Raw genomic sequence first — 21,848 nt, 5'->3', positions numbered from 1 at the left:
GAAGAGACTCCCCTGGCTATTTCTTAACCACTTCATGTTACCCACCAGATTTAACGCAGCAGGAAAACAAATTTAATATTTGATGAACAAACAGTAGTTGAGCCAGCAAGGACGTTAGACAAGAAATGTTTGGATGGCATATTCATGGGAAAGCCAAACTCCAAATAAGTTTCATTAAGTAGATCAAGATTTTCAAAGTAAACTTGACACATGAAAAACAAGGAGAGATAAATTTTATGAAATTAGATGATTAGCAAGATCATCCAATTACAATGAAGAATCCCAATATCAGCAAGCTACTGGGTTTTTTTTTTTTCACTATTCTTTAAGTTAAATGTACACACCAGATCATATCAAAACACAATCCACAATTAGGTTGCTCCAATTAGAAATGAGAAGCAAGACGAATGGCAAGTATTCACCTTTTCTCAAGTAACATAACATCTATGCTTCAAGGATTTTTAACCAACAGAACACAAAAGATAAAGCTTACGCAATACATAAATGAAGTATATCAAAAATTTTCATAATGGATCAAAAAGTGTTCCAGCACAAAGAACAGATATTCATATGTAAAAGATGAGGAACTACAAGTAATGTGATATTAATTTAATTATCTCAGTCCTTTTGATGAGCTAAAATAAAACAAAAGAAACAGTTGACAATGGTGGTTAGCATTTGACCACATCAAACGTAAGAGGGCATCTTTTGTACAGTCATTGTCTTCCCTAAACTGTTCTGTGTTCTCCTTTAATACACTGCCAAAATGCTCGAAGGTTATGAATCAGTGCCATTTTCCCCGCCACTTCTTCCAAAGATTTCAGTACCCTTCAATTAATCTCCAAACATGAGTTCCATAGATAAAGCAGAGGACATTAGAATGGGAAAGCCGAGTCCTCTTGTTTGATTTCAAAGCAGATGCAGCCAATATTGCCCAAGCTTCATTTGTTCTTCCAGCCTAAGTTGCTCTCAGGCTGCCAGCAGGCTTGCAAATTATCAGTTCCTGTATATGAAAAAAGGATAACATGAGGCACAAATATATATTTTGTTTCCAACTTTTAAAATAATCCAAGGAGGCATTACATTTACTGGCTGTAGGTTTCTGCTCAGCTGAAGACTTCACAGAAAATGGCGGCAGAGACATATATGAGAACGTAGCAGACATTGGAGGTCGAGGAGAAACCGAGGCAGAGTGAGCTGCTACAGCTAGCTGAGCGGCATTGAGGAAGCTAGTTGGTGGCAAACCCTTCAAATTATTAGCCGCAGCCAGAGAGTTCACTGCCATGGCCTTAGTTGGATCTGGTGTTGCAGGAACACCAGCCTGTGCTAGTGCTGAAGGAGCACAAAGGGAAAGCATATTAGTAGTAGATGAAACTGAGTTGTGTTGTTGATGTTGTTGAGTTTGCCTTGTTTGTTCAGATTGTCTTTTATGATAATATTGAGCAGAAGCATTGGACTGAGCGCATTGAACCTGCTGCATATGTGGATTAGAGAAGAAGAGCTGAGCCTCAGAGGATTGCTGTTTTGGTTGCTGAGGCTGTTGCTGCTGTTTAGTGACTGAACTTGGAGCAGAAATTTTCTGTGGATGATGATGCCCTAAAATGGATGGCATGGTAGAGTTACTCATGTTTGATTTTGAACTAGAGCTTGATGTGGATTGCTTTACAGCAGTTTGCTGAGGAAGCAAAATAGCAGAGGTTTGAGAACTAGGTTTTATAGTTGAGGATGCTCTGGGACTGCCACCAGCACTCCTTGAGACTGAATTTGAGGGTGATAAAACAGCCACTGTGGCAGAAGATGCAGATGGACTGCCACATGTCCCAGGAAGGTGTTGTCCTCCCTGTTTATTTCCATTAATGCCAAATGATATCTGAGTTTGGTGGCCCTGAGAAGGAAGCGATTGTTGGGATGCTCTGCCTTGCAGTTGGAGGAAGTTGTTCTTAACTACGGGAGCAGGTGACGCTCCAGCAGGATCCGCACCTCTTCCAGTAGATGATTTGCCCTGAGGCCACTGGATGGAACTCCCACCTTGAATAAGTGCTTGAGGAAACCCAGTTAGGGCATGTGGGAACATAGTAATTGTAGCTCCTCCAGAAAGATTCTCAGGGTGGACCGCAACACTGCTGCCTGCGCTTGAAGGCTTTGAACGGGAGGGTGCAAGATGGTGTTGCATCTGCAGTTGTTGCTGCTGGTGCTTTGGAAGATGAATTGGATGATGTTGCTGTTGATGGGAATTAGTAGAAATGGTGGTAGCTGAGAGAGAAGTACTAGCTGGAGTAGCGCATGCAGGACGGTCAAATGATCTACTTGTGAGAGGTTGAATGAGGTTTACTTGTCGGGATGACAGATCATTTATACTGTTACCAAGAACAGTTGTGATGGCAGGATCTACATCTGTTTTAGCAAAGGAAAGGGAGGAATGCTGAGTACCCTTGCTAGCCACTATGTCCTTTCTGTCCTCTTCATCATTAATATTTGTGTTCATTGACTGCCTAGCTATAGTTTTCCCATCTTCTGATACATGGTTATTCTTCTTCAGCTCTGTAGCCTGAGCTGTGGCAGCAACTGGAGCTGATGCCATCTGGTAGTAACCATGTCTAGAACTTTCAGGAAGGCTTTGCAAAATGGCATGGTTCTGAGCAATGGAGGAGAAGTCAAGACCTGTTGGTGGACTTACAGCCCCACCATAGGATGCAAAGGGTATTGTAAAAGTTTGAGGTGCCAATTCTGCCTTCATGTTCTGCTTATGTTGTGCTTGTTGATAGATTGGCTGCTTATCACCATGACCCGCCACGTGAATAGCAGCTGCATTAGGCACACAGGCAAAGTTCTGAGGATGAATTGGTTCAAAAATTGTTTGACATAAGATTCTCTTCTGAGATTGAGACATTGTACCATCGGCAGAGGTAAGACTTTCATCCACACCCTTGCTGCACTCCTTAGGATGACCTTGTTGGGACAAGAGATCTTGCCGCTGATTAGTGGCTGGAAACTCATTAATGCTTTGCTGTGAATGTTTATGTGAGGACCCACTCAGAGTGCTTGAATTTTGGTGGGTTTGTTGAACATGAGGCAGTGGACCTGCTTGTTGCTGCTGCTGTGGTCGTAGTTGTTGTGGATGAAGCATGTGAGAAGGGTAGAAAAAGGGCATTGCTTGAGCATTACTTGTTCCTCTAAATGGAGCCCCCGTGAATTGGGCAGGAATAGGAAAAGGGTATCCATAATTCTGCAGAAAAGCCACGTACTGAGCATCATTTGGAAGCATATTAGTGAAACTCAAGTTCATCGGAGTTGCTGATCCACCAGCTACACTGCTACCCACTGCAGAACTAATAGCTGCAGATGTCCGTATCTCACCATTAGCGCTAGTAGTTGATTTCGCTGCCCCAACTCTACCAACACCAGATGCCGCAGCAGCTGGCTGTAGCAAAGGTGCCTGGTTTATGGGGAATATAAACGCAGGACCATGCTAAATAGATAGCAAAAATAAAATCACAAATAAATTAATTAATTATTTCTTTTAACAAGATTTCAAACAAAGATGGACAAAGAGAGTCCTTACCGGCATGTTACTTGTTGATCCAGACTTGGGCATTTGCTGAAGCATGACTTGCTTTCTCTGGGCAGTTTCCATATGCGTATTATTAGCTTGTGGCATCTTCTCCTGCGATGCACTATTACCTGGCAATGACAAAGCTGCTACTGGTGTCCCTTTAGTGTCTGGCAATGCGCCTGCATTAGCACCTAGGAAAGCTCCTTGCATTTGATGTCCAGAAAGAGCACTATCAGAAGGTGGAACCACACTTTGATTACAAGGCTTAGCTCCATAAAATGGTGCAGCTCCTGCTGCAGCAGTCCAGAAACTATTCATTCTTGCAAACTTCTCATAGTTGGATATCATCTGTGCTATGAAGCAATGCGTAGAACAACGCTTTGGACGAGGATGTGCTTGGAGAAAACCAGGTGGCTGCAAGAGAAGTTATCGAAAGCAAGTGAGACTCTACTACCAAGCATGCTTTGGCATGTGAATGAACATGCAAAGGAAGAGCGAGAGGAGAAACCTGGACGGAACTGGAAGAACCTGCCGTTCCATTTATTGGAGCACTGGCTTGCAAAGGTGGAACTTGACCCATGTATCTGAGGTGAAGAAGATGAATAAACAAAACTTCAAAAACCAAATTCAAATTAATCCCAGAATACAAGTCAATTGCTTACCCGTAAGGAGGAAAGACCCCTGGCCAACTTCCAACTGTCAAAGGGACATGTAGAGAGGAGGCTGATCCTAGCAACAAAAGGTGGGAAGCAGAAAGATCTCATATCAGATATATCCTGGTGGCAAAACATCAAACAAGAATTATTTCAACTTTTTAAGGGAAAAAAAAATCCCTCACCAGATTTCTCCTGTTTAGGCTCTTGCCTAAGATCTTTACTTTGCTGCTTAGAAGTTTCCATTTTGTCAAAGCTAACATCCTGCTTCTTAGGCTTCTCAAAATCAATTGGAAGATCCAAGGCTTGCTTGTTGACTGTTTGCTTCTTCAAATCAGCATCTTTCTCACCAAACTTCGCAGTCTGATGTTCATCTCTCATCACTGCAATCTCTGCGGGTTTTTCCTCTGCTTTATCTGTGTTCATTTTTGGTGCCTAATATTGGTAGCGGCAAGTTAGAACAGGTCAAAATAACTACTTTTAGTAAAACTTCCTACCATTTCAATATCCAGCACATGTAGCTTGTGATCTCGGTCAAAAACATTAAAATCATCCCTCTCTGGAGATAGCTTTCCTGGAGGAGGAGCCTGCGATAAACACGCATGCTTCTTCAAATTAATCAAGGAATGACGAGTCTTCTAAAGACGTTCGAGGAAACGCAGCCACTCACCATAAGGTCGAACTTAAACTTTTCCTCATTAGGACTCTCGGGCGCACTGTAACATTGTCAATAGAGTCGAGAATTAAACATGATTTACCAGTAGAAGTTAATGACATCATCAACAACCAGAGCTTACTTTTTCTTAGCGGCAGTTTCAAAGAGGTTGACATCCGAGTCTCCGTTTGCACGAGAAACAAGATCTTCTATAGTTTCCACCACCCTGTCTCCCGAATTCGACCTGCCTGTCGGAAGCTGATCATGAGTCTTACACTTCTCAGCCTTCGCCGACTCCTGCCGTTGCACATCCGAGAGCCCAGACTGAGAGACCGAAGTAACAAGTGGCGCACCTCCATTTTTGACGGGAGTTGCAATGTTCTTTTCTGATTTTGGCGATGAAACTTCCGGCTTGATCTGGTTCTCGGATTCCACTTTGGCTACAGGTGCAGATAAACTCGAGTAATTATGCAAGACCACTAGGCTCGTGGGGGTTTCTTCGTCAAATTTCACGGGCCTTGGCCTCTTTCGCTTTGGAGCTGCAGTGCGAACAACAACAAAAGTTAGAGAAGAAAATATTTTTTTTTCCTTTTTCCCTTTTCCTTTTTACCACAAAAGGAGGAGGTACGTAGAGAGCACAAAACGCACCAACTGTGGGCAGCGAGGCAGGATTAGAACATGAATTGGAAGAAGGAAGCGCAGCTGAATATGCTGCCGGAGACGGAGACACTGAGCTAGGAGATGAAACTCTAGATTTAGCTTCATTGCCCGATCCACCATCTATATCCCTTGAATCAATTTTGTAGCTATCCTGCTTGGGAAGAGAGTCGAATTGCCTTGTCATCCCAAACAAAACCTCCGCGACCTCAATCTCGATCTCATCCTGGCAAGATGGAGATTTGGAGAACTTTGGGGGCCGGTGTTTCGCTCCAGTCATCGGCTTCTGATGCCATATAACAACAAAAAATAATAAATATGCCAAACATTTAAAGCTAAGAGATGAAAAGAAGAAAAGTTCGAAGAATTCGCCAAACCATCTTTTTACGAAGGGAACCGTTGGAAGAAGATGGGGAAAGCTGGGTGGTGGAAATAGGGCTTAGCCTTGAGGGCGACATGGAAGCCTGATGACTGATATGGTCACCGCCTCCACCGCCGCCGCCTCCTGTAACTGGAGGTTCATGTGCCCTCTTCGTAGACGCTGGAAAATCAAAAGATAACAACGATAAGCAAAATACGAGGAAAGATAAGATCCTTGTCTTTTGAGACATTCTAAATTTATCGCCACAAGCAACTCTTAATTTCCTACCTGAGCGAGCTTTTCTTGGTACAGGGACGCCGATCATCTCGTCTGCCTTCCACTTAACCGCTTTTGGCGGAAAGCTCTTCCGGGGCGGCTGCTGGTGGTGGTGGTGGTGGTTATTATGCTGCTGATTTTGTTGCGGTGAAGAAGCAGCCACAGGATTTGGCAGAGGAGGAGAAGACGGCGGCAGTCGCACAGGAACAGGCATGCCCTCATCTTCATCCTCATCGTCCTGGTCCATACTCTCCTCAGAGCTATCATCGCCTTCATCTCTGTCTCTGTTGCTTCCATGAAGCATCCTCTCCCCTCTTCTCCTCCTGCTACGACTAGATCTGTCCCGATCTCGATCTTTCTTGGACCCTCGATCCCGCAACCTTGATGTGTCCGGCATCTCCATCCTTCCGTCCTCTTCTGCGGGAGAAGTCGCCCGGTAAAGAAAAAGTTAGAATTCGACCGAAAACAAAAACATAAACAAAGGAAAAAGACCCAATCACGGAATCGAACCAGGAGAGTCTCTAAAGCTGCTGCTGTTCCGCTGCCTCCTCCTCGGCAACCCTCCGCCACCTCCGTTTGTCGCCGCCGCCGCCATGGTGCCTCTCCTCGCTTCACGATTCCTTTCCATCTCTCCTTGTCATCCAATCAGACCACCAGGCTCTCCTCATCAGTCATCCTTTCTTCCTCCACCCGACCAGATCTTCTCTTCGCAGCCCACCCCACCCAAAAACTCCAGATCCAGTGCCCTCTCGACGGAGAGATGCGTCAATCTAGAGGGATCCTTTCAAGAGCACAGGAAAAAGGGAATTTTTCCGGCCAGATCTCCTCTTCGTCCTGGCTCCTCCTCCCTATCTCTTCGCCTCTCTCTTTTTCTCTCTTTCCCTTTCTCGCCACTCCCTCTATCTTATGGTTTGCTACCGTCGGCCCCTTCAGCTGCCCCACTCGCTTTGCCTCAATTTTGTCACTTGCGGAGCCAGACCGAGACGCCTTCCAACGGCCACGATTGCCTCTCGCCACCTCACCCCTCCGCCCTCGGCGGCCCGATCTCCCGAGTCCATCTGACGGCCCAGCCTCCGAGGTGCCACGGTGGCGCAATCCGCGCGGTCAGATCAGTAAAATCCGCATCCAAACGAGCAACACACCGGCACGTGTGCGTCTCCTCCAAATGCACCGCCCCGATAATCTTCTCCACGACTGGCGACAGCCAGTCGCAGGGATGTGTCGCATAATTTTCTTCTTGTGCAGCTTCGCACCGTCTTTTCGGGCCCTCTCCTCCCCGCCCCGTCCCCGTCGCCCACGAGGCCCACGTGGAAAGCGAGCAGAAGCGCATCGGACGGTCGATATCTGTAGATTCATCCTCATGGAGTAGGTTTCTGCCGTTGGATTCTTATGCTGACGTGTGGAGATTGAGCTCGAGCCAAGCTGGCGCCCTCGAGTCTCGTGCTTGTGAGTTCCGAGGCAGGTGAGTCAGTTGGCACGGATAAATCGGACGGTGGAGCGCGCCCCAGATATGCTTCGAGTCCGGGAGATACCGGTTTGGTTTCTCTCACATCTATTCCTGCCATCCTTTTGTCGTCGTCGACGTCCATGTGTCTCCTAGTGGCGTCAGCTGGGTCCCACATCCACAGGCCCCACAACCCACGGCCTTTTTTGTTATTACGCAAATAATACTTTAATGGGATAATAAAATATTATTTGAATGAAAGCAAAAATAAAGAGAATTTAGGGGAAAAAAAGGATTACGACATCCTTTATTTTTTATTATGATGAAAGGGTATTTTATATTAAAAATATATAAAAATATATATCACATTCTAATTTTCTTTTTGCTCAATATTCTCTATTCACGCCCTTCTGTTGCCAATTTAATGATGCCCTTTTTTGACATTTTAAAAAAAAATGTGCTCTGAGCTTTTAGCAAAAAGGAACTCCTAGTATTGAAAATTATATTATTACGAGTTGAATTTAATCCCCTAAAAAACCTAAGGGTGCGTTTTGAAAACCATAGGTGATTTTTATAAATTGAGAAACTTTTAGAATATTTTGATAAATTGCCTTTAAAACTTGAATTGGGGACCAAGTCTAAAATAATCATTTTTTTATAAATATTTTAAATTTTTTTATAAATAATCACTTTTAATTAATTAAATATAAATTTAGATTTAACTTATAATTTCATATAGAAATCGAGCAAAGATCATGCTTTTATAATATATTAGGTCCATAATTAATTTTGATAAAATCTAAAATTAAATAACATTAATATTTTTTTACTAAAAATAATTTTAAACATTATTAATAATTTTTTTAGATTATTTTTATATAAAAAATATACATGATCATAATTTTCTTCAATTCCATATCTTAATATTAGTAATATCGTGAGAAAAAAAAATGTCTATAAATAACGAGTTGACGATGTCAAAAGGTATATCGACTTGTTAGCTAAATTTAATTATAGTATCAATTATTATTAATTTAATATCTAATATAAAAAAATAAATTAATTTTTTTTAATGAGGAAGGTTCGTTTAAGCCACATACTAATTAATGATATTTAAATAAGAATAATAAAATATGATACAGATGATTTTGATATTTAATTATAAGATATATATTTAATTTAATTAATAAATGTGTATTAAAAAAAGGGTAAAGTATAGAAAAATTCTTAATCACAATCACAATTTTACATGCAGTCCCCAATCATAAAAAACTTTATTTTCACTCCCTGCATGCAAAGTATTACTTGTTTCAATTCCCTCATGCAAATATTGCTACCTAAATTGTCCCTCAACTTTTTAAGTATAAAAAGTCTAAAAACGAGTATGCAGGGAGTTAAATTCAGCACTTTACACTAGAATACAGTATTTTATACTAGAAGCGAGTATATTTTCTATCAAAATTAACTCTCATATTTTTTTCGGTACAAATAGTCTAAAAATGAGTATAATTCCTATTAAATTCAACACATTAAACTAGAATTGAATATATTTTCTATTAAATTGTGCACGATTTTTTTCTTATTTAATATAATTCCTCATAAATTCAGCACCATTTATCATTTTAAAAAAATCTAATATATTTTTATCAAATTGAGTATCATTTAAAGAAAATCTAGTATATTTTCTATCCTTGAAAAAAAATTGTACTCAATTTGATAGAAAATATACTAGATTCTAATTTAATATACTAAATTTAAAAGGAAATATACTGATTTTTAGACTTTTTATACCGAAAAATATCATGGGCAATTAGGTAAATATATTTGACTAGGGAGTGGAAACAAAGATTTTTATGGGCGGGGACTGCATGCAAAGATGAGTTTATGATTAGGGACTGCATGCAAATTTATCCTTAAAAAAACACCATCACTAAGCTTTTGTAGTTTTGCCCCTTAAAGTATGAAAATTCCGTTTTATAGAAGGACGAGGACAGATCCTCTGGTAAAACAATGGTGGACTAATGGATAGACTATTTATACTTATGGTTAAATTATAATCGTGATATAATCATAAATTAGTTACGATTCCTTCTTAAGTTTATCGCTTCCCTAAGTTATAGTTTATGTTTGGACAAATGACCAGAGGTCATCGATAGTGAGCAAGTAGTTAGGCAGCCTGGTACCGAACGGGAGGCGGCCACCTGCTCATGGGGACGGTAAACTCAAGGAGAGATCACAACCAATTGGGATCAGATCACGATCATAATATGATAATAATTATAAATGGTCTATCTCCTTATTCACTTGTTTATGGACTAAGCAAATAGCCCAGATCTATCGCCACCAAGAGATCTGGGCTATTTGCTAAAAATGAGAGCCATAATTTCTATTATTACCTTCCATGTATGTAAATTAAATCTCCACCTTAGATTGAATATGCCTATGGTATCATAATTTTTTTTATTCAATCAATTAAATATTTTATATATATTGAAAATTTTAATTATATTAATCAACCAAATCATGGTAGGTCTCAAGTTCGAATAAAGAAGGAGGATTATGTTAGGTTGTCAGCCAGCGTTAAAATTATAATAAATATTTAATGAATGGATCTATTAAACTATTATGTTAATACTAAGTTGTTCTTCGGAAGGAACACATTACAGAGTCTGACTGTAATATCTTGATAAAGACCGTTGCATCTCCAGAACTCGGGTATAGTGCTAAATATGTAAGAGTTCACGTTGCATGGTCCAACTATAACGTATTGACAAGGACCGCTACATCTCTATGAGAACTTGGTATAATATTAAATATGTAAGAGTTCTCACACCATACGTTGGATAAGAATAAATATGATAAGAAAACTAATAATCTAAAATTTAAAACATGGAACATAGGAACCCTTACTGATAAATCAATAGAGGTAGTAGATATGATGATTACAAGAAGAATTAGTATTTTGTGTGTATAAGAGACAAAATGGGTAGGTGAGAAGATAAAACTGATAGAGAACTTGGGTTTTAAGTTATGGTACATAGTAAAATAAGAAATGGAATGAGTATTGTTGTAGATAGTTTGTCAAAGGATGAAGTTGTATGAGTAGTTAGAAAAGGTGATAAAATTATATCCCTTAATATAATAGTGGCAAAAGAAACTATAAACATAATTAGTATATATTCACTGCAAGTAGGATTAGATGAAGCTACCAAATCAAGGTTTTGAGATAACTTAGATGAAATATTATAAAATATTCTATCAAATAAAATGATTTTAATATGAGGTGATCTAAATGAGTATGTTAGAGTGAAAAATGAGAAATATGAGAGGGCACATAGGGGTTATGGGTTTGGAACGAGACACGAGGAAGAGAAAACTATATTAGATTTTGTAATAACATATGACCTTATATTAACTAATATATTTTTTAAGAAAAAAGAAGAAAACTTAGTCATGTTCAAAAGTGAGAATAATAAATCGTAAATTGACTTTCTTATGGTTAAGAAGAATGATAGAAAGATTTGTAAAGATTGTAAGGTCATCCCTAGAGAAAGTTTAACTACCCAACATAGGTTAGTATTGTTGGATATACATCTTAAACATAGTATCAATAGAAAGAAAATATATATGACTTCTAAAATTAAGTGGTGGAAGTTAAAGGATGAGAAATAAAATATATTTAAGAAGAAGGAAGGAGTACAAACATTAGGTGAAATATACAGTGATTCTAATATGACATGGGATGGTATCAAAATTAAAAATAGTAGTTAAAAATCTACTCGATGAGTCAAAAGGATATACACCACTAAGTAAGGAATCTTAGTGGTGGAATGAGAAAGTATAAGATAAAGTAAAGAAAAATGAATAGCTTATAAGAAATTATATATTTGTAAAAATGAGAAAATTTTAAAAAATATATAATAACAAAGAAAGAAGCTAAGAGAGTAGTGATGAAGCAAAGAATATAATTTTTGAACAATTATATCAAAAATTAGATATAAAAGAAGAGGAAAGAGACATTTATAGAATAGTTAAAGTGAGAAAAAGGAAGACAAGAGATCTTATCCAAATAAAATGTATGAAAGATGAATGCAATTGGGTACTAGTAAACGATGGAAAAATAAAAGAGAAGTGGAAGAGGTATTTTCATCAACTTTTTAATGAAGGTTTAGGTGATCAACTTAACTTAAGTAATTTATGTAGGTTAAATGAGCATAGAAATTTTAATTTTTATCATAGAATTCAAACTTCAGAAGTAGAATAAGCTTTAAATAGGATGCACAATAGAAAAGTCATTGGACCAGTGATATTCCGATAGAGGTATGAAAGTACCTAAGAAAATAAGATATTGAATGAGTTACAAAATTATTTAATATGATATTGAAAATGAAAAAAAAATTTGATTAATGAAGGATAAGTACTCTAGTTCAATTATATAAGAACAAGGGAGATATACAAAATTGTGCAAATTATAGGGATATTAAACTAATGAGTTATACTATGAAACTTTAGAAAAAAGTAATAGAAAAAAAGATTAAGGAAAGAAACCACGGTAACCGAAAATCAATTTGGATTTATACCTAAAAGGTCGACAATAGAAGTTATACATCTTCTTAGATAATTAATTGAAAAATATCAAGATCAAAAATAAGATCTACGCATAGTATTCATTGACTTAGAAAAAGCTTATGATAGAGTCTCAAGATAAATTATGTAGATAATTCTATATAAGAGATGTGTTAGCATAATATACATTGAACTAATTAAAGATATATATGAGAATGTAACACCTAGAGTAAAGACTTCAGGCGGAGTAACTGAAGCATTTCTAATAAAGATAGGGTTATATCAAGGATCAGTTCTAAGTTCATATCTTTTTACACTAATTATGGATGAACTCACTACATACATTCAAGATATAGTATCGTGGTGCATATTATTTGCAAATAATATTATTTTGGTAGATAAAACACATTAAGAAGTAAATGTTAAACTAGAATCTTGGCAGGAAACACTAGAAGAGAAATGTTTTAGGCTTAGCAGAATAAAGAATATATGAAATTTAAGTTTAGTAATATTAGATATAATGAGACAATTGTTAAGATAGGAAATAATGAATTGCCCAGAACTGAGAGCTTTAGATATTTAGGATCATTTTTGTAAAATGATGGAGGGATTGAAAGAGATGTTTTACATAGAATACAAGTAAGATGATTGAAATGGAGGAAAGTGTTGAGTATTTTATGTGACCATAAAATATCTCTAAAACTTTAAAAAAAATTTACAAAATCACAGTTAGACATGCAATATTATATGGAGCTAAATGTTGGGGTATGACTCGAGCACATGAGCAAAAGATAAGATTTGTAAAGATGAGGATGTTAAGGTGGATGTGTAGACATACGAGAATGAATAGAATAAAAAATAAGAGTATTAGAGAGAAAGTCGGAGTTACATCTATTGAGGAAAACTTCGATAGACACATTTAAGATGGTACATGCATGTACTTAGATCATTAATAAATACTCAAGTTAGGCGATATGAAAGTATGACAAACACGCATATCAAATGAGGAAAAGGAAGACCAAAAAAGATTTGGTTAAGAACAATAAAATAAGATAAATATTTATTTAAGTATAGATAATAATACAATAAAAATAGAGTTCAATGGCGTAAAAAAATCTATATAATCTACTAATCCTGTCCGAGCGATGAGTCGATGGACATTGGGGACGTGGCGCTCTCCGCTGTCTTCGACTGATGAGGTGGATCTCCGGCGAACTTGCAAAGAAGCCGAGCCGGGAGGGGTTCCCCGGCGACGACCCTCCGACGCTCAAGTCAGGCAGTGAAGAAGAAGAGGAACGAAGTAACGTGACTGTGGCTACAGTCATGAGAATCGCATACCTCCGTCGAAGTCTGGGGGTCCTTATATAGGACCCCGGGGAGGCGCGGGCATGCTTCTCGATGCATGCACGCTTCCCCAAACATACCTTAGTAGGGTTGTGTCAGAAAAGCATGTCTGACGACGTCATTCCATAATCGTCCGAGCATATCCCGGATGTGACGGTGGAAACTTCCACCGTACGATATTCTGTCCGCTCCGGCCACCGACCATGCTGTTTATCGGTGGCAGGTGTCTCGATGATGAAGTTACCAACTGTCCTTTTTGTCTCCTTGCACTCTTACCTGTTCTCGAGCCGAGCGGACCATCGCTCGACGCTCATGGCCTCCGGGAATGCGCGTACCTCGCCCCGGGCGGGGAAGCCCTGCTCACGTGCTCGGATGGAATTGCGTCTTATTGTCCTGTGGCTCGGCCGAGCGTCCTGTCCGCCCGACCCATAGACTCTTTTACCTTGAGCATCGGAAACCCGACCCTTGGTCGGGCTGTCTTTCGTCCGGTCCAGGAGACCCCTGACCGGATGTCCGGCCGACCGGATGCCCGGCCGGATGTTCGGTCGGCCCGGTACTCCGCTCGGCACGACCTCTGTCCGCTCGACACGACCTTGGGGTTGACCTTCTTGACCATTGACCTCCACGTGTCATTGACCTCCCGCCAACGAGTGATCCCCCGTTCTTACCACCGGATCGCATGTCTCCCCCTCAAATCTAGTCGAAGGAGGCGCTAAGTCCCACTGACTGGACTATGAGTTTGGCCAAGCGACAGCCGACCCCGCCACTCCCGAAAGTGTACCTTCGCTCGGCCACTATGGGGTCGAATAGAGCCGGTCGGCTAATTGTCGAGGGCTGCCCTACTGGCCTGTGATGATGTCCTCGGGATCTTCTCGGAATACGTGTAAATCTCCGCCATTATGGTTGAGCACGCGGGTTCTGCCTTGTGATGGGACTCATTAAATGGCTTCCTCTGACCGAGTGCCACATGGCACTGTCGACGTCATCATACGGTCACCGCCTTACGCCCGACGCGACGTTCACCGATTTGAAATGGACGGTTGGATGCGGGCCTCGGGTTATGTGACCTGCATCCGACGGCTCGGGCGGCTAGAGCCCCTCCTTATAAAGCTCTCATCGCCTTCTTCCGCCGCATTTTCGCCGTCACGTGCTCAGAAGCCCTCTCCTGCACCCCTTGCTCCGGTGACCTCATTCTTCGGCACTCCGGCGACCTCTTGCCCACTTCTTTCGATCCTCATCTTCTCTGTAAGGTTCTCTGCCTTTCTCTCTTCGGCTCTCGTGTTTTCTTTGCGTTCCCTGCCGCGTTGTTGCCTTCCGATTACTGTTCCGTTCGTCTTCTCTGAGCCTTTGCGTTTTCTTTTGATCCCTGCCTCCTCCATCGTTCGGGCGATGGCTAGCTCTTCCCAGCCCGCGGACCTCGCTCTCGGCCCATGGTATACTACCATGGAGTCGCGGTTCGATCGGTGGGACACCGAGAGCCTGATAAACGCCTTTGACATCCCCCCTGATTTCGAACTAATTTTACCCTCTCCTTCCGCTCAGCCACACTATCTGTTTTTTCCGTGAACAGTTTACAGCTGGTCTGTGGTTTCCTCTCCACCCCTTCATCGTTGAAATTTGCAACTTCTTTGGCATTCTGCTCGCCCAGTTAGTTCCCAACACTTTCCGCCTTCTGTGCAGAGTTGTGGTATTATTTAAGATACACAACATTCCCCTCCGCCCGAAAGTCTTCTATTATTTCTACTATCCCAAGCAGTCTGAGCCGGGCACTTATCTGTTTCAGGCTCGGCCCGGCTTAGTCTTTTTTGATAAACTGCCCTCTTCCAACAAACATTGGAAAGAGAACTTCTTTTTTCTTCGTATCCCCGGGCGGCTCCCTTTCCGTACTAAATGGCAGGTCGAACCACCCACTTCTCCCGAGCTGAAGAAGTATAAAACCCGACCGGACTACCTTCAAGCAGTAAATATGCTAGCCGGTCTGAAGCTTGACATCAACAAGCTCCTACATGAAGGAGTGATGTATATATTCGGTTTGAGTCCGAGCCGGACCCCCCTTCCGAGCAGCTTTGGTAAGAAATTTACTTGTGCATATGCCTTGAGTTCTAACTGATTTTCTTCTCTTTTCCTTGCAGCGAACATTGTAATGGAATCTGTGCTGTTCGGGATCTTGAAGAAAAAAGCGGTCGCGCTCGAGGCGGCAGTGGCCAAGGAAATGGAGCAGTTGGGCATTGCTCCGGTCGGCTCTCACGAGGGTGAGAGCGAGACAAATGCAAGGGAGTCGGCCGCTCAGGATTCGCCCGCAGAAGCGACTGGTGGTGCAACTTCCAACAAGGGCCCTTCCGTTCGGGAGGATGACTCTAAGCCGGACAATGAACTCCCCCTCAACCAGAAGAGACGGCGTGTTGAGATGCCGCTCCGATCGACAACCTTCGCAGTGAAAACGTCCAAGCGGACGGGCACCACATCTCCCTGCGACAAGGCGCCATCGGTCGAGGCACTCTCCTCCGACCGGACCCCCTCCCAACTGGATCCACCTGCGGCCCCCATCGAAGCGGTGTCGGTCAGCTCCCTTCCTCCTGTACTCCGCTGAGTCCACCGCTCGGGCATTCTATCCGCAATGTCCAGCCCGGCCTCCGATCCTTCGGCGTCCGCTCACACGACTCCGGGCCGGCGCCGCACTATTAGGGCCACCCTGCGCCTCCCCACTGAGGCGTTTATTGCCGAGTCAGATCAGCCGAAGGCTCCTGAACACATGCTCACTATCAAGGGGCCCCTTGCTGAGATGTGGGCAGACGCCCGGGCCCGTGTCGCTGTGATGCTGGTCGGTAAACTGGCTGACAGCCACATGCAGCAGGCAACAGGGGTAAGCTTCACTCCTTTTCTTTTATGTAGTCTTCCCGGTTGGCATTTAAACATTTCAGTGTATATCAGAGATGGGTGGAAGACATTGTTGTCACTAGCCGCTTGGCCTTGGTGGAGGAGGAGCTGAAGAGACTGAAGGGTGCAGGCGACCCGTCTTCTTCTCAAGGCCCTTCCTATGCCGAGCTGTAGAAGGAGCTCGCAAAGACCAAAGACTTGCTGGAGGCCGAGCGGAAGAAGACGACCGACCAGGCCTACATGCTGGCCCAATATGAGAAGCAGGTCAAGACCTTTGACCGGAAGATAGAACTCGCCACCACTCGGAAAAACACCGCTATCGCCGACCTAGGAGCGAAGAACGTGGAGGCCCGCGCCCTGGAACAGCGAGTAAAAGAGTTGGCAGATCTGCTAGACCGCGAGAAGAAGGGCCGTTCGGCCGAGGCGGCGGCTCTCAGGGACGATTTGAAGACCCTACAGGAAGCTCTCGACGCTTCCCGTGCTGCCTTCAAGGAGTACCAGGAGGCGAAGCCAGGTCGTGTCGCTACCTTGAGGCAGAAGTACATTCGCTCGGAGGAATTTGCCGAAAAGGTCTGCGACCGGATGGTCATTGCCTTCGAGTTGGCTATTACCACCATGGTGGACTATTTGAAGTCCAAGGGTCAGCTCCCTGAATCCATGGGTATCCCTGCTACGGAGCATGCGGCGCTTCTCACCACCATCCCGAAGCATGTTTTCAATTATCTGGAATGAAGTGTTTTTTGTAATCCTTCCGATCGGCGAACTTATAATTTTAGAATGCCAATTTTTGCTCTATTAGCCTTCTGTGAAGTGTTTCTTGCAACTGCACCGCTCGACCTTTATTCCGCACGAAACTTCTGTTAGTTTTTCGTTAGGTGTTTTTCTCGACTGCGTCGCTCGGTCAAACGATCTTCATTCCACATGGAACCTTCGTTAGTTTTTCGTTAGAAGTGTTTTTCTCAACTGCGCCGCTCGGTCAAACGACCTTCATTCCGCATGGAACTTTCGTTAGTTTTTCCGTTGATCGGCGCTGGTAAGCGCACGCCCTTTGTCTTCTCCCCGTCCTTAGGATCAAGGCTTGCTGATCATCGGCCCTAGATGCTGGGCCTCAGTCTATCTGCACGACACTGTCCCGTCCGAGGGGTTTATAGTCACCGGTTCGACTCTAGAGTTTAACATCGCCGCTCGACGATTTTTGAGCCGGGGGGTTTATAGTTGCTGGATCGACTCTAGAGTTTAACGTCGCCGCTCGACGGTCTTTGAGCCGGGGGGTTTATAGTCGCCGGTTCGACTCTAGAGTTTAACGTCGCCGCTCGACGGTCTTCCGACCGGGGGGTTTATAGTCTCCGATTCGACTCTAGAGTTTAACGTCGCCGCTCGACGGTCTTCCGACCGGGGGGTTTATAGTCGCCGGTTCGACTCTAGAGTTTAACGTCGCCGCTCGATGGTCTTTGAGCCAAGGGGTTTATAGTCGCCGGTTCGACTCTAGAGTTTAATGTCGCCGCTCGACGGTCTACCGACCGGGGGGTTTATAGTCACCAGTTCGACTCTAGAGTTTAACGTCGCCGCTCGACGGTCTTCGAGCCGGGGGATTTATAGTCGCCAATTCGACTCTAGAGTTTAATGTCGCCGCTCGACGGTCTACCGACCGAGGGGTTTATAGTCGCCAGTTCGACTTTAGAGTTTAACGTCGCTGCTCGACGGTTTTCGAGCCGGGGGGTTTATAGTCGCCGATTCGACTCTAGAGTTTAACGTCACCGCTCGACGGTCTTCATGTAGTTTGCCGTTCAGCGAATAACGCTCAGACTCTTCGCAATTTTTCTTATCTTCAATCCTGCACCCAAAGGATACAGATGAATGGAACATGCATGAAATGAATTACACTGGTGCACCTTCTATCCAGCACGGTACGGCTGGAGGTGGTTTGCACTCAATGGTCAATCTAGTCGCTGTCCGTCCTCATCTTCCAGGTAGTATGCACCCGATCGGAGTTTCTCGACGACTCTAAAGGGCCCCGTCCAGGAAGCTGCCATCTTACTCACATCACTGACCGACTTCACGTTTTTCCATACGAGGTCGCCGACCTGGAATGCTCAGGGAATTACATGCCTGTTGTAATTCTGCTTCATCCTTTGGCGGTACGCCATCAGCCGGACGGCTGCTTTAGCTCGTGCTTCGTCAACTAGGTCCAACTCCAGCTGTCTCCGCTCAGCATTGTCCCCATTGTGGTTCTGGATCCGATCGAATTCGACTCCGATCTCGACAGGGGCGACCGCTTCGCCCCCATATACCAAGTGGAACGGTGTTACCCCCGTTCCCTCCCTTTGGGGTTGTGCGAATGGCCCATAGCACGCCGGACAGCTCGTCCACCCAGCTTCCTCCCATGTGATCGAGCCGAACCCGAAGTATTCGCAATATCTCCCAATTGGCTACTTCGGCTTGACCATTGCTCTGAGGATACACCACGGAAGTGAAGTGTTGTTCGATATCATACCCTTTGCACCATTCTCCGAGCTCCTGACCAACAAATTGTTGCCCGTTATCCGAAATGAGCCGACAAGGAATGCCGAACCGACAAATTATGTGCTGACAGATAAACTTTTTGACCATCTGCTCGGTTATTTTAGCCAGTGGTTCGGCTTCGACCCACTTGGAGAAATAGTCAACCGCCACTAATAAAAACTTCCGTTGCCCGGTTACCATAGGGAAAGACCCCACTATATCCATACCCCATTGGTCGAATGGACAGGACACAGTAGACACCTTCATCTTCTCCGTTGGCCTATAGGAGAAGATGTGAAACTTTTGACAGGAAAGGCAGGTAGTGACGGTCCGAGCGGTGTCTTCCTGTAGTGTTGGCCAGAAGTATCCAGCCAGCAGGATCTTCCTAGCCAACGATCGCCCACCCGGATGGCCTCCGTAGGATCCTTGATGTACTTCCTGGAGAATATATTCTGCGTCTTCCGAGCTAACACACTTCAGTAGCGGGCGGGAGAACGCCTTTCTGTAAAGTTGGTCCCCAATGAGTGTGAACCGGTCGGCTCTCCTCCTCAGTAGCTGGGCTTCCTCCCGATCGGATGGCGTGGCCTCCGAACACAAAAATTCTATTATGGTTGTTCTCCAATCGCTCGGGAATGTGAGGCCTTCCATCCGGTCGATGTGTGCCACCAAGGACACCTGCTCACTTGGCTGCTGGATGACGATCGACGATATTGAGCTGGCGAGTTTGGCTAATTCATCCGCTGACTGGTTCTCGGCTCGGGGGATTTTCTGTATGACAACCTCGATAAAGTTACTTCTGAGCTTTTCAAAGGCCTCCACGTAGAGCCGGAGCCTTGCGCTGTTTATCTCGAAGGACCCCGAGAGTTGCTGAGCGGCTAATTGGGATTCAGAGTACAGTGTCACCCGGTGGGCTCCCACATGCCGAGCGGCCTGTAGGCCAGCTATGAGGGCCTCATATTCCACCTCGTTATTTGTTGCCCGATAATCCAAACGGACGGATAGGTGCATCCGCTCTCCTTGAGGGGAAAGTAGTAAAATACCTATTCCACTCCCGAGCCGAGTGGACGATCCATCCACGAATACTTTCCACAAAGCTTCGGGCTCAGGATTCTGTACCTCTGTTACAAAATCTGCCAAGGATTGCACCTTGATCGCCGAGCGGGGTTGATACTGGATGTCGAATTCGCTGAACTCCGTCGTCCACTTAATGAGCCGCCCGGACGCTTCCTGATTTAGGAGTACTCTTCCTAGCGGGCTGTTTGTCATAACGATGATAGTATACGCAAAGAAATAAGGACGGAGCCTCCGTGCGGCCAGGACTAGGGCGAACGCGAGTTTCTCGAGACCAGTATAGCGGGACTCAACATCTTTTAAGATGTGGCTCAAGAAATACATTGGTTGTTCTTCTCCACCTCCCTTTACCAGTGCCGAGCCGACAGCATGCTCGGTTGATGACAGGTATATTCAAAGTGACACTCCCATGTTTGGTTTAGCCAGTACAGGTAGTGAGTTGAGATAGGCTTTTAGCTCTTCGAACGCCCAGTCGTACTCCTGATCCCACTGAAACTTGGTGGCTCGGCGCAGGATCTTGAAAAATGACAAGCTCCGTTCGGCTGTCTTAGAGATGAATCTTGACAATGTCGTTATTCGGCCGGTGAGGCGTTGTACTTCCCTCAGATTCTTGGGAGGCGGCATGTCTTGTAGTGCTTTCACCTTGCTAGGGTTCACCTCTATGCCCCGCTCGGTCACGATATATCCCAAGAAGCGCCCGCCTTTTGCCCCGAACAGATATTTTTGGGGGTTCAATTTGACTCCGTACCTCCTCAGTGTTCGAAAGGTTTCCTCTATATCTATACATAGATCAACCGCTCGGAGTGACTTGATTAGTATATCATCCACGTAGACTTCTAGGTTGCACCCGATCTGCTCCCGGAATACTTTGTTCATCAGTTGTTGGTAGGTAGCCCCAGCGTTCTTGAGTCCGAACGGCATTACGTTGTAGTAGTAGGTGCCATCCGCAGTAACGAAGCTCACTTTGTCCTGATCCTCCCGAGCGAACGACACTTGGTGGTAGCCCTGGTATGCATCCAGCATGCATATCAGCTCGCACCCCGAGGTAGAGTCTACCAGCTGATCGATCCAGGGCAGAGGGTAAAAATCCTTCGGGCATGCCTTGTTTAGATCCCGGAAGTCGATGCAGACTCTCCATTTGTTGCCTGGCTTGGAGACCAGCACCACATTGGCGAGCCAGCTCGGGAATTGCACCTCCCGTATGTGGCCGACCTCCAGCAGTTTCTCAACTTCAGCTCGGATGATGACATTCTGCTCAGCGCTGAAGTCCCTCTTCCTCTGCTTCACCGGGCGAGCGTCCGGTCGGACATGAAGTTCATGCTGTGCTACGCTCGGTGAGACCCCCGGCAGTTCATGAGTTGACTAAGCGAAGACGTCGCAGTTTCGTTCTTCTCCTTCTGGCCCGCCTCCAGGTCAGACACTATGAAAGTCATGGCCTCTGATCGGGTAGGGTGGATCTGTACCTTCTCCTTTTCTTCATAAACTAGAGAAGGTGGCTTTTCGGTTATAACGTTTACCTCGACTCATGGCACTTTCCGAGTGGATTTAGCCTCGGCTCAGACCATCTCTACGTAGCATCGCCGAGCTGCCAATTGATCCCCTCGGACTTCTCCAACTTGGTCTTCTACTGGGAATTTGATTTTCTGGCAGAAGGTGGAGACAACCGCTCAGAACTCGTTGAGAGTCGGTCGCCCCAAAATCACATTGTACGAGGAGGGAGCATCGACTACAATAAAGTTGGCAGTCCTCGTTCTTCTGAGCGGCTCTTCTCCCAGCGAGATAGCCAGCCAAACCTGTCCAACCGGTAAAACTTCATTACCGGTGAACCCATAGAGGGGAGTTGTCATCGGCAACAACTCGGCTCAGTCGATTTACAATTGGTCGAATGC

General features: G+C 44.2%; 1 protein-coding gene across 3 annotated transcripts; it reads right to left on the bottom strand.

Annotated features, from left to right (window-relative positions):
* Window positions 1–501: 501 nt before the first annotated feature.
* On the bottom strand, window positions 502–7,071 carry LOC122051050 (protein TIME FOR COFFEE-like). Of its 3 annotated transcripts, XM_042611979.1 has the most exons (14): window positions 6,666–7,070; window positions 6,168–6,572; window positions 5,896–6,059; window positions 5,510–5,804; window positions 5,004–5,400; window positions 4,877–4,922; window positions 4,704–4,793; window positions 4,392–4,641; window positions 4,216–4,282; window positions 4,062–4,137; window positions 3,563–3,967; window positions 2,896–3,469; window positions 1,084–2,805; window positions 502–1,003 (listed from the first exon to the last, which is right to left on the bottom strand). In XM_042611979.1, coding segments are annotated over exons 1-14 (4,611 nt in total). In that variant the 5' UTR covers window positions 6,784–7,070; the 3' UTR covers window positions 502–1,001. The 3 variants fall into 3 exon arrangements, with proteins under 3 accessions (XP_042467913.1, XP_042467911.1, XP_042467912.1); XM_042611977.1 differs by having other exon boundaries at window positions 1,084–3,469; window positions 6,666–7,071; XM_042611978.1 differs by having other exon boundaries at window positions 1,084–3,469; window positions 4,216–4,276; window positions 6,666–7,071.
* Between the last annotated feature and the right edge of the window lie 14,777 nt (window positions 7,072–21,848).

This window comes from Zingiber officinale, chromosome 3A (genome assembly GCF_018446385.1).
Source record: "Zingiber officinale cultivar Zhangliang chromosome 3A, Zo_v1.1, whole genome shotgun sequence".
NCBI lineage: Eukaryota > Viridiplantae > Streptophyta > Magnoliopsida > Zingiberales > Zingiberaceae > Zingiber > Zingiber officinale.
This window is presented reverse-complemented; position numbering and strand designations above follow the sequence as displayed.

Excerpts from the sequence above, each read along its gene's own strand:
- LOC122051050 (XM_042611977.1), bottom strand. The coding sequence starts at position 6,783 with ATGGAAAGGAATCGTGAAGCGAGGAGAGGCACCATGGCGGCGGCGGCG. Across the intron at positions 4,138-4,215 it reads GGGGTCTTTCCTCCTTACGG|ATACATGGGTCAAGTTCCAC; the intron begins GTAAGCAATTGA and ends TCTTCACCTCAG. Across the intron at positions 3,968-4,061 it reads GTTCTTCCAGTTCCGTCCAG|CCACCTGGTTTTCTCCAAGC; the intron begins GTTTCTCCTCTC and ends CTTCTCTTGCAG.